The following is an 11,551-nucleotide window of genomic DNA, read 5'->3' as shown; positions in this document are numbered from 1 at the left end:
CGCCGTCGTCGAGGCCGATCATGTTTCCGTGGAACATCGCGAAGTCGGCCGAGGCGATGTTCTCGCGGTGGGCCGTGAAGAGGGTGTGCAAGTTCTTTCTGAAGAAAAAGTTGGGGCAGTTCTTGTTGGGCGAGATTGATATTGATCAGCTTGATGTTCAGCTTTCTGAAGGCACAATTCAGCTCAATGATCTCGCGCTTAATGTCGATTTTCTCAATAACAAGGTAATTCTGCTTGCTAGTTGCATACGTTCGGTAGTAGAGAGGAAAAAAGTGACCACTTTTGGAATTAGCTAAAGATTGTTCTTAAGAAGAGCAACGAAATGTTTAATTTTAAGTTTGGTGTTACTTTGACCAGTTCTTTTTTTTTTTTGTTTTTTGTAATCACACTGCCAATGTTTTATTGGCTAATTGTTATGCGTGAATTTGACTGTTTTGATTTGTGGCGTATTCCAGGTATTATTAGCGAAAAAAAAAGTCTTGCTTTGTCCATTTGCGTTTCAATTACTCTATTTCGAAAATTTGAATGCTTTCTGATGGTTCTTCATGAGTTAAACTTGGCATGAATTGCTTGGTAGAACTTACAAGTCCTATGCACGAGTCTCACATGCAATTTTTTACTGCCCGAATAAAGAATCTTGATATTAATATATAGCTGACTCTATATGATGACTTATACTTGCTTATTATGATTCTATAAATATCGAAGTATTGCTTTCACTCTCGCTAGAGTGTCCGGGGTTTGTTGTAATTTGAATTCTAGTGTTGTTTCTAGAGGGCTAATCCTATCCTACTTTTGCTATTGTTTCTACATTTGATTCTCAACTCATGTTTATTGTAATTACACGGTTGCTTTCTTCAGTTTGGTGCAGTAACATCAATACTAATTAAAGAAGGTTCAATCGGCTCTCTTTTGGTGAAAATGCCTTGGAAGGGTAGAGGTTGTACGGTTGAAGTGGATGAACTTGAGCTTGTTCTCGTTCCGAGCAAAGAGAATTGTTCACCTTCCATTTCTCAAACTCATCACTCCTGTCAGGATCAAGCACTTCCCGATGACTTGGGCAAGCTTGATTACAACATGATGGACAATGCTGCAAAATCTACTTCTGGGGACATCCATGAAGGTGTTAAGACAATTGCAAAGATGGTGAAATGGTTCCTAACGAGTTTCAATGTAAAGATAAAAAAGGTGATAATTGCATTCGATCCGTGTTCAGAGAAGGATGGAAACAAGCCAGAGTTTCACAGAACCTTGGTTCTTCGGATTTCAGAAATTGAATGTGGCACTTGTGTTTCTGAAGACGCTAATCCAAACCTTGAAGCAAAAGGCGAGAGCTTTCTTGGGGTAAGTCGACTAACAAACTTTGTCCAGTTTCAAGGAGTAGTACTTGAACTTCTTCACTTGGATGATGGTAACAATAAGACATGCTCTCCATGTATGTCGTCAAGTATTACAACTCCAATCATGACTGGTAAGGGAGGTGGATTTTCTGGGAACTTGAAATTAAGTATACCTTGGAAAAATGGGTCTTTAGACATCCGCAGAGTGGATTCAGAAGTTTTCATTGATCCTATAGAAATTCAACTTCAGCCGAGCACAATTAAATGGCTTTTACACTCGTGGGAAGCTTTAAAGAGTTTCGAGAAGGATGGAAGTGACCATATGATTCACAAGGAAATGGATACCAGCCTCCTTAATCCGGCATCTCACTGCCTTCCATCTAGACCTGTTTCAACTGCAAATTCAACAAGCAATGCAGTTCCTATTTCTGGTGTTGTTTTAGAAAAATCATCTTCTATAGCAGTGCAAGATTCATGTAATGAAACCCTGCTATCTGGACCACATCTTATATCGGATTGGGTGCCCATATCAACCAATAAAAATAAGAATGTTGGTGTTGAAGAAGAGCTTGATTTTGGGGCAAGGTTGGTATTCATTTCGTGCTGTCAACAATCTTGATTTTATCGCAGTCTCTGTGTTTCTATTTAATGTTTCCAAACTGAGCAATTCTTCTGGTCTGTCTTTGTGCAGCGTGGACCAGTTTTTTGAGTGTTTTGATGGGATGAGAAGTTCTCAATCAGCATTGGGGAACAGTGGGATGTGGAACTGGACATGTTCTGTTTTCAGTGCTATTACTGCTGCATCAAGCCTTGCTTCTGGATCTTTATATATTCCGTCTGGTATGTGAATTTTTTTTTTTTTTTTTTTTTTTTTTTTTTTTTTTTTTTTCTTTTTTTTTTTTTTTTTTTTTTTTTTTTTTTTTTTTTTTTTTTTTTTTTTTTTTTTGCATGTCAAAATGATTTATAACCTGCAGCTTTTCTTTTTTATTTTTTTATTTTTTTATTTTTAAAATGTTATACTTTGCATCAGATGCATTGCTTGATAGTCCCAGATTTATTTCTAAAGCTAGTTTACGTGTTGAGGTGTATTACACTGGTAATGTTATGTAGGCATTGAATTAAAGCCATTAAATATTCAAAAGTCTATAAAACATAATATTTCAGAACCCCTAATATCATAAGCCATCTCATAGATAGCCTTACATTCTTTTGAAAACAATGGTCCCAAGAAGGTTGATCTCATGGCGCTTCTGGAGTATTTATGGTGCCAAATTGTTGTGAACATACAGATTTTAGTTTCCAAAATTATGTAGGGTTGTCGACAATTGCCCTTAAAGCAATTAGATAAATTTGTATGGCTTCATTTTTAAATATCGGAAGGTTTACTTTGAACCTTGAGTTAATTTTTTCTTGAAGAGAATACCAAAATAAAGTTCTGACGAAAAATAATTGTACACGGCTGCTGATTACAACCGAATGCTAAAGTCTGGGGTAATTGATAGTAATCACAGTAGCATAGCGTTTTTGCCTAAGCATTGATTTGTTGAACTTGACATAAATCTCTTTGCTTGTCCAAGAATCATAGATCCCTGAGCTTCAATAGAGAATGATCAAACATGATACTTTAGACTAAGTGTTCAGTCTTATATATATATATATATATATTTTTTTTTTTTTCATTTACTTATGTTCTCCTGTTAATTTGCAGAACAGCAGCATGTTGAAACCAATCTGAAGGCAAATTTTTCTGGAGTTTCTGTATTCTTGTCCTTCCAAGATGAGGACCAGAAATTTATGTTTCATGCTGATGGTGATCGGACTAGTGCTGGCTTATATGTTCCTTACCTAGGTGTAGAATGCCAAGACATTCTTCTCATTGTGCAGGTAATAGCTGTGACAGGGTAGTTTTTTATTCTCCCCATCTCTGTTTTGACATTTATAACTTGCTGGTTCTGCTTGATATCCCAGTAGACTAACTAAAAACATTTGATAAGGTCAACAGGTATGTCCTCAAGAAATGAGGTATGAAGGAACTATCAAGTTCATCGAGATTGCTAATTACTTGAGCTACAAAGGTGATCCCATAGATTTGGGACATGAAGAAATTAACAGCCAAAATCTTTATATTCGACAACTGCAAGCTGATGTTCAAGGTGTTCTCCCGCCACTTGCCTCATTGACTGAGGACTCGAATGGATCAACTGGTTTCATTGCAAAAGATTTTCCATTTGGAAAGAAAAACAATGTTGTCAAAGTCACATTGCTTAAAACATCAGGGGTCACTCATTGGCAATCCTCTGTGAAATCAAGTTCATCCGACGGGAGTCTAGTAAGACCAGTGGCATCCTTTGAAGTAGAATTATCACCATTTGTTTTCTGGGTGGACTTTTCCTTGATAAGGTCGCTGTTAGAACTGATGAAGTCAGTCTTAAAATCTGTTGAGAAAAGCCATGTATTTTCTTTGAAAGTGTCTGATAGGAAGCATGGATCTTCTCATGGGGATGCCAAAAGAGGTTCTAATTCACGTATTATGACCTTGTCTTCAACAGAAAGTCTGCAAGGTAATATATTGATCATGAACGCGAGGGTGATCCTATGTTTTCCATTTAAGAGTGATAATGATGTTAGAAGCTTTGCTTCCTGGAATCAATTCGTTGCTCTTGATTTTCATCTACCACTGAGTGGTAGTGGGGGAATAGTTCGAGAAATTGGTCCGGCTTCAGGTGCAACTACACCAAAGAGGTATTCTGCAACAGCCACCCGTTCTTTACATTTGAAGCTTAGCAATATTGATGTTTTCTTGGTCTGTCCTGCAAGTAAAGATAATTCTGGAATCAACTCTGGTAACATATGTGAGCAGAAGTTCTATGCGGAGAACATATTGTCTGTCTCAAACAGAACAGGTTGTTTTTCAGTCATTAGTATGCTTTTGCAGGACGGTCATGTGACTGGACCTTGGATTGCAAAAAAGGCCAGGTTCATTGCTACTTTTGAGGAATCCAAGAGCATTGATAATTTTGTGCGAAAAGATTATGAGTTTGCTTCTGTATCTACCGTGAATGATATGGAAGATTTAATCTCTGAAACTCGACAGGAGATAATGTTGAGTTCTACAACTTTTCTACACATTTGTCTCTCTGCAACTACAATAAAATTGAGAAGTCTTCAATATAAGGCCTTATACGGTCTTATAGATCAGATTATATATGGGTTATCAAGTGTGGGTTTTGATGAATCCATTGTTAAGGAAGCTTCTACTATCTCTCAAACATCTTTTCTTGTGGACTGCAGTGCATTAGAAATTGTGATAAGCCTTGACGTAAAGGAGAATGTCAAAGGCTCAACACAGACGGAACTTCCTGGATCATGGCATCGTCTAAAACTGCAACTTCAGAAGTTCACATTGATGTCTGTCTCAAATATTGGAGGTATTAAAGGTGCCAGCTTCTTTTGGCTAGCTCATGCTGAAGGCAAATTGTGGGGTTCCATAACGGGTGTTCCTGATGAAGAATTTGTTCTGATCTCATGTAATAACTCTACATTGAAACGTGGTGATGGAGGAGGTTCAAATGCTCTGTCATCTAGGTTGGCCGGTTCTGATATTGTGCACCTGTGGGATCCTGAAAGTAACCATGATTTTACGTCTATAAGTCTAAGATGTGGCACAATTGTTGCAGTTGGAGGTCGCTTAGATTGGTTGGATGCAATATTCTCATTTTTCAACATGCCTTCTACTGAAACTGAAAAGGCAGCCAATGAGTCTATGCAAAAAGGGGATTCGGATGTGTCTAGTGGAGCTTCTTTCGTTCTAAGTTTTGTTGATATTGGATTGAGTTATGAGCCATATGTAAATAATTTGATTGTCAAACCTAACGTTTTGGATTCTGAATCCAGTCTTTCTCTTGTCAATCAAGGGAGGGGTGAGGAAAATGTTGCTTGCCTGCTGGCTGCATCTTCCTTGAATCTCTCAAACTCAACCTTGGCTAATTCAACAGAAAATGAATATAAAATTAGACTTCAAGATCTTGGACTTCTTATTTGTGTAGTATCAGAGTCCAAGAACGTTGGTGGCACTTACAATGCGGAATGTCTTCATAAAAGTGGCTATGCAAAGGTTGCTCGGGAGGCACTGGTTGAAGCAATTTTGAGAACCAATTGTGAGAGCGGACTTCTGTGGGAGGTAGAATGTTCTAAATCTCACATCTACCTGGAAACTTGCCATGACACGACTTCTGGTTTGATTCGTTTGGGTGCTCAACTCCAACAGCTATTTGCCCCTGACATGGAGGAGTCAGTTGTGCACTTGCAGAATAGATGGGATAGAGTTCGGCGAGAACAGGAGGGGGAAGTTTTAAGCGAGGCAACTCGACTCTGTACCAGTGATTCTTCACCATCAACTTCTGAAATGTATTCAAGTCTGGCCATTCAGAATGAACATGGGTTGGTTGGCTTAATGGATGAGATACATGAAGATGCATTTCAAATAGATAGGAACCAGATCTATCAATACGATTCATCTGGTACAAAAGTTCATTTTCCAGTTGACGAAAACCTTCTTGGAGAACTGGGCACCTTAAGTATTGCCACTCCTGAAGTTCTCTCTCATGGTCTGCGTATTGATGGTTCAGTGTCCCCAGGACTGGACAGTTGTCAAACTTCTTCATCAGAACAAAGTACCTTCCCAGAGTTCATTGAGCGCTATTGTTTTCCCGAGTTCCAGCCATTTACAGAAGTATCTGTTGGGCGACAATCATCATATGACATTCTTAAAGATAAATATAATGATGTCAGTGGAGGAGATTTTGGAAGAGGAAATAGTGGATGGGACGGGGATGCATCCTTAAGAATTGTAGAAGACCACATTTCAGATGTGAGAAATGGGTGTAGCGCGGAGAAATTTGAGGAAACTAAGCTTCCTCATATTGAAAGTACAGAAGCCAGCAATGACAGAAAGGCCACAGGACGTGTACTTCTCAGAAACATTGACGTCAGATGGAGAATGTTTGCTGGTTTTGATTGGCAAGATTGCAAAGAGAATGTTCAGCAGTGTACGGATAACAGTGGAAGGGATACAACAGGGTGTCTAGAGCTTACACTTTCTCAGATCAAATGTCAGTATGAGATTTTTCCAATCGGTGGAATACATGTTTCTAAGCTTTCTCTTTCAGTTCAAGATTTCCATCTTTATGATATGAGGAGAGATGCTCCTTGGAAACTGGTAAGATTCTAACCTTTGAACAAGCATTTAACCTTTCTGGTTCTACAATAAGATTTAAAAGGTTTTTATTTTTTGAATACAAGGTATTAGGATATTATGATTCAAAGAATCATCCTCGGAAATCCTCCTCAAAAGCATTCAAACTGGATTTGGAAGCCGTCAGACCTGATCCTCTAATACCTCTTGAAGAGTATCGGTAAATATCATGCTCTTTAAGTTGAATGCTATAATGTGTAAATATATGTGTGTGTATTAAAAGCCGCCCCAGTGTAGGCTTATTAAGTCAATTTTTTGTACAGGACTATCATGTGCAGCTGTATTAATTTTCCTTTTGTGTGTGCGTATGTTGCAATAGTGTTTCCCTAGGATCTTGATATATATATATATATATATATATATATTAGGAAATCTAAGATCTTGAGGTTATATCAATGTTTATGACCAAACTTATGGTTTTATTTCCCAATAGTCTTGAGGTTCTGTGAATAATTATAATCAAACTGATGGCTTTCATCTTTCAGTTAATTCTGCGTAGAGGGATATATGCTGTTGTAACAATGTTCTGGCCCTAACCTGTATTTGTTCTGCCTTCAGATTACAAATAGCGTTTCTCCCAATGCGATTGCATCTTCATCAGTCCCAACTTGATTTTCTTATCAGCTTTTTTGGTGCAAAAAGCTCACCAGTTGATCAGTCCTCAGGTTGTCATCAAGATTCAGATATTTCACAATCGATGCCAATCAAGAGTAACTTAGTTGCAGGGCATAATATTGTGGAGGAGGCATTACTTCCTTACTTTCAGGCGAGTTGTATTTTATTTACAAATCGATTAATCGATCCCTTATCCTCTTTTCTGTGGCTTTAAGCATATTAAGCCTTGTAGAAATCCAGTCTAAATTAACTGGAGTCTCAGAGTTGGTTACCGATCTCTCTTTTGCAGTCCTGGTTGAGTTGGTGTTTGTATGCATTTAGGGGTTTTGTGTCTGTGTTTGTGTGTGTTGTTTTGGGGGGATTACTTGAAATTCTTTTTCCTACTTGGCTTAATCCAAGGCATGTAAATGGGAAAATCAAAAGTATGGAATATTGAGAGAGCACTATACGATGCAAAGCTCTGTTTCTTAGCCCAAGAGAACTGGAGGCAGCCTTGAAATCTTTCTGCCCTTTGACGTATACATCTATAAACCAATATTCTCCCTGAAGTATATACCTGGGTATACTGTTATGTATTCAATACCACCCTTTGTAGCTTGCTGACACGTCCGTGGGTGCTCTAAGTTCGAATTTGATAGCAACTTCTACTTTTGAATTTGGAGGTGCAGCTCTGACTTTATTTCATTTTTTTTCTGCATTCTATATGTCGCTCCTGATGGGAATTCTTGCGCCTCTGATTGGATTAGGTGGAATATGGATCAGACTAACACAGTTGCCTTTTTCCTTCCCCCCCCCCCCCCCTCCCCTCATTATTAGTTCTCATTATTAGTTGTGTTCATTAAATTTTTTCTATACAAGCATTTTTATACTCATACAAAACCTCTATCTTATGTTTCTTCTTTGAATCTTTTTAGAGCTTTGATATGTGGCCTATTCTTGTTCGGGTTGACTATAGTCCCTGTCGGCTTGATCTAGCAGCATTGAGGGGTGGGAAGTATGTGGAGCTTGTTAATCTTGTTCCTTGGAAGGTAACCTAATCAGTCAACCTTAACTCAGAGATCTCGGTTTTACTGCTGACATTTAATTCTCTTGTGGAACGTGCTTATTGTGATTTGTGAAACAATGTTCTGAACTTCAAATCATATGAATTGACGCAGGGAGTTGAGCTGAACCTAAAGCATGTTCATGACGTTGGTATATATGGCTGGGACAGTGTATGTGAAACAATTTTAGGGGAGTGGTTGGAAGATATTTCTCAAAACCAGGTTTAAATGACACTTATTACACCTCTTGAATTGTGGTCATCTTGCGTAGTAGTCCAGTCGTTTTTATTATTTTTTAATAATGTTGGATGCAGGTACATAAAATATTGCGAGGTCTTCCTCCCATCCGTTCAGTGGTTGCTCTTGGTGCTGGTGCTGCGAAGCTGGTCTCTTTGCCCTTCGAGAACTACCGGAAGGATAAGAGAGTACTCAAGGGAATGCAAAGAGGTAAGCTGAATTTAGTAAACTCATTCACTTGACGTTTCTATAAAATTGAGATGTTCTTTTGCGAAAGACTGACTCTCAGCATTAACTGCATTTCCTTTTTAGTTGGAAGATGTATCAGCTGATATATATATATATATATATATATATATATATATACAAATTTGATATAGACCATAAAATCAAGAGCATACTTCAAATTCATGGAAAATTCTGTTATGCTTCCTTTAATAGTCCAAATTTATTGCTCATATGCCTGGATCCTTCTTGGTTGTTCAACATTGTAAAGGGACATGTTCACAGTATTATTGATAACCATTTTGTTGATCTTTATGTCAAATATTAAAGCAACTTCCTTTATAGGTATAAGTGCATTTCTTAGAAGCATTTCAGTTGAAGCTGTTGGACTTGGAGTACATTTGGCAGCTGGGGCTCATGATATTTTGCTTCAAGCAGAATATATATTTACAAACACAGCTCCTACTGTACCACGGCCAATATCGAGTAAAATAAAACCAAATGTTAGATCTAATCAGCCAAAGGATGCTCAACAAGGAATTCAGCAGGTGATTATTCTCCACAACGTTGTTGCTATATAGAGTTCTTGGCCTTTCAATGCTTGGTAGTTTGTACAAATACTTATGCAACAGTGAGATACATTGCTGGTACTTGGTAGTGGAGTTTTATTCCCCTAATTTGATATGAGGCTTTAGCCTATGGTTTTCAAGACTCAAAAGAATCTTCTTCTATGGAGGAATGTATCTGTAGCTTGTCTTCCTTTGCTTATTTCCTTTCCTTTTGGAAAAACATGTTAATGTTCATAATTTACAGGCTTATGAGAGCCTGAGCAACGGCCTGGAAAAATCTGCTTCTGCCCTAGTTCAGACACCATTGAAAAAGTACCAGCGGGGAGCTGGTGCAGGCTCGGCTTTAGCAGCTGCTGTTCGAGCGGTTCCTGCTGCTGCTATAGCTCCAGCTTCTGCATGTGCAGGCGCCGTACATTATACTCTTCTTGGATTCAGAAATAGGTTCGTTTGAATTCTTCATTTTTTGTTTTGTATCTCTGAACATTACATGACTATTTCAATGTGTTAACCTTGTCTGAATTTTAATTCACCGTTCTGGTTCATGTTTGCAGCCTTGATCCTGAGCGCAAGAAAGAATCAATGGAGAAATATTTGGGTCCCACTCAGCCATGGGAACAAAAATGATGGTATGGTCAATAATATCACTTAAATAACGTGGTTTCTATCTTTTACAACATGAGTTCTGCTTGCTTAACCATTGCAAGATTTTTTAATTCCGTATGCAGGAGATGACATCCATTACTGGAAGTCAACAAGAAAATCTTTCTTTCCCGAACAATGTGGGGGGGTGTTGGTGTTGTTCTTAGTGAACCCCATCTGTTGGCACGCTAGAGCTTATGTACCACGTGAGTTTAACTGTTTCTAGCTCATCACTACTACTATTTTTTAATTATCTTAATCTCAGATCTGGGATTTCTGGGAGCCCAAAAAATTATTTCATCTCCTTGGTCAACTGAATTTCTTATGTATTTTTGGCATGTAATATCCCCCATTTGTGTTTCTATATATGTTTTGCTTAAGCCTCAATGTATTTACTGCTTGCAGGTGTGCAGTACCTGGACCTTTCACTTGATTCTTTTCCGTTGGAACATGATAAGGCGGTAATTTTGTACAAAATTGTAGATATCTGGGGGTGCATATGAAAATTCTTACCCACACTGACGTTTGACGAGCCTTTTAGGTATAGCAACAGATTGGCATTGATAGTTTGATTGTATATTCCCACAACCATTATTTTAAGACCCACATCACGTGTATATTGCTTCCATTTACTGTACATATCTCATGATTATTTGATTGGTTTAATAAGCAGTTTTTTTACTTGTAAAAGTTGTGATCGCCAGATATTATGTTACCTCCCAATTTTCTCCAAGCCATAATATTTCCTTTTCCTAGCTCTAGATATGAATTTGGGAAAATATTTGGATGTTATCTGGTACGTTTTGGTGATCCTTAATGGACCTGCACCTTTTATAGGTGACGGAAGAAAGTGACGTTTTCACATCGTCCACAAGTAGTGGGAATTGCTCAAACTTTTGTTACTATTCACACACGCTGGATTCAGGAATTCTTTGTTTTGGGTAGGAAAAAAAACAGAGTATTTTGTGGTAAGGTTAAAAAAACATAGAATTCAACGAGAGGGTATAAAAAAATTACAATATTGTTAGACTTCTATTTTGATTTGTTGTCTCATTTGTGTTTGTATCGATTCTGTTAGTTTGTACATCTTTTTATGGTGATGTAATTTTGACCCGATCATTATTATATATTAAATTTTCAAACTTTCTATTTTTCTCATATGATTTTAATGTGATTTGATGGTTCATAAGTGCGTTTTAAGTGTAGTATTTATTTATTTAGTTTTTTTTTTTCAGTTCTGTGTCATGGAATTCTACGAAATGCATTGCTTCATGCTGACACGAGCTAACGAGGACCCAAGCGAGCTCTTAAATTTGTTGGCATTGTTGTTGTAGGGAACACTCTAGTCAAGTACATAGTTTGTTAATTTAAATTTAATAAGCTAATAATCTCGAACGTGCTTTCATATGCTTGGAGCTTTTGTATTGATTAGGAACTACATTGTTGTATGTTGTTTGAGGTCTTTGCACGCACGAATGCACATGCATACAACAAAAGAATCTCATCTATTCTTCTCTCAAACATTCCGAAAATTGTGGGCCAGTTCAAAACTTGAGGTCACTGAGGAGTTCTGGGTTTTCCTTTGGTACAATAATAATGTCGATTAGATTAGAAAGATACTTTTGGATT

General features: G+C 37.7%; 1 protein-coding gene across 5 annotated transcripts; it reads left to right on the top strand.

Annotated features, from left to right (window-relative positions):
• LOC21410159 (autophagy-related protein 2) lies at window positions 1-11,503 on the top strand. 5 transcript variants are annotated; one of them, XM_024173242.1, is made up of 17 exons: window positions 1-224; window positions 862-1,925; window positions 2,032-2,180; window positions 3,049-3,224; window positions 3,343-6,558; window positions 6,642-6,754; window positions 7,153-7,360; window positions 8,124-8,237; window positions 8,367-8,474; window positions 8,567-8,699; window positions 9,060-9,262; window positions 9,528-9,724; window positions 9,835-9,909; window positions 10,009-10,128; window positions 10,328-10,463; window positions 10,760-10,890; window positions 11,158-11,503. In XM_024173242.1, exons 1-13 carry the CDS (start codon window positions 21-23, stop codon window positions 9,905-9,907), a joined length of 5,958 nt encoding a protein of 1,985 aa, XP_024029010.1. In that variant the 5' UTR covers window positions 1-20; the 3' UTR covers window positions 9,908-9,909; window positions 10,009-10,128; window positions 10,328-10,463; window positions 10,760-10,890; window positions 11,158-11,503. The 5 variants fall into 5 exon arrangements, with proteins under 5 accessions (XP_024029010.1, XP_024029009.1, XP_024029012.1 ...); XM_024173241.1 differs by having other exon boundaries at window positions 10,760-10,863; window positions 11,158-11,502; XM_024173244.1 differs by lacking the exon at window positions 10,760-10,890 and having other exon boundaries at window positions 11,158-11,502.
• Window positions 11,504-11,551: the final 48 nt, after the last annotated feature.

Source organism: Morus notabilis, unplaced genomic scaffold (genome assembly GCF_000414095.1).
Source record: "Morus notabilis unplaced genomic scaffold, ASM41409v2 Scaffold45, whole genome shotgun sequence".
NCBI classification, from domain to species: Eukaryota; Viridiplantae; Streptophyta; class Magnoliopsida; order Rosales; family Moraceae; genus Morus; species Morus notabilis.
Note: the sequence above shows the minus strand (reverse complement) of the source record. Positions and strands in the feature narration are given on the sequence as shown.

Excerpts from the sequence above, each read along its gene's own strand:
- LOC21410159 (XM_024173242.1), top strand. The coding sequence starts at position 21 with ATGTTTCCGTGGAACATCGCGAAGTCGGCCGAGGCGATGTTCTCGCGG. Across the intron at positions 6,559-6,641 it reads GAGATGCTCCTTGGAAACTG|GTATTAGGATATTATGATTC; the intron begins GTAAGATTCTAA and ends TTTGAATACAAG. Across the intron at positions 8,238-8,366 it reads TTAATCTTGTTCCTTGGAAG|GGAGTTGAGCTGAACCTAAA; the intron begins GTAACCTAATCA and ends GAATTGACGCAG.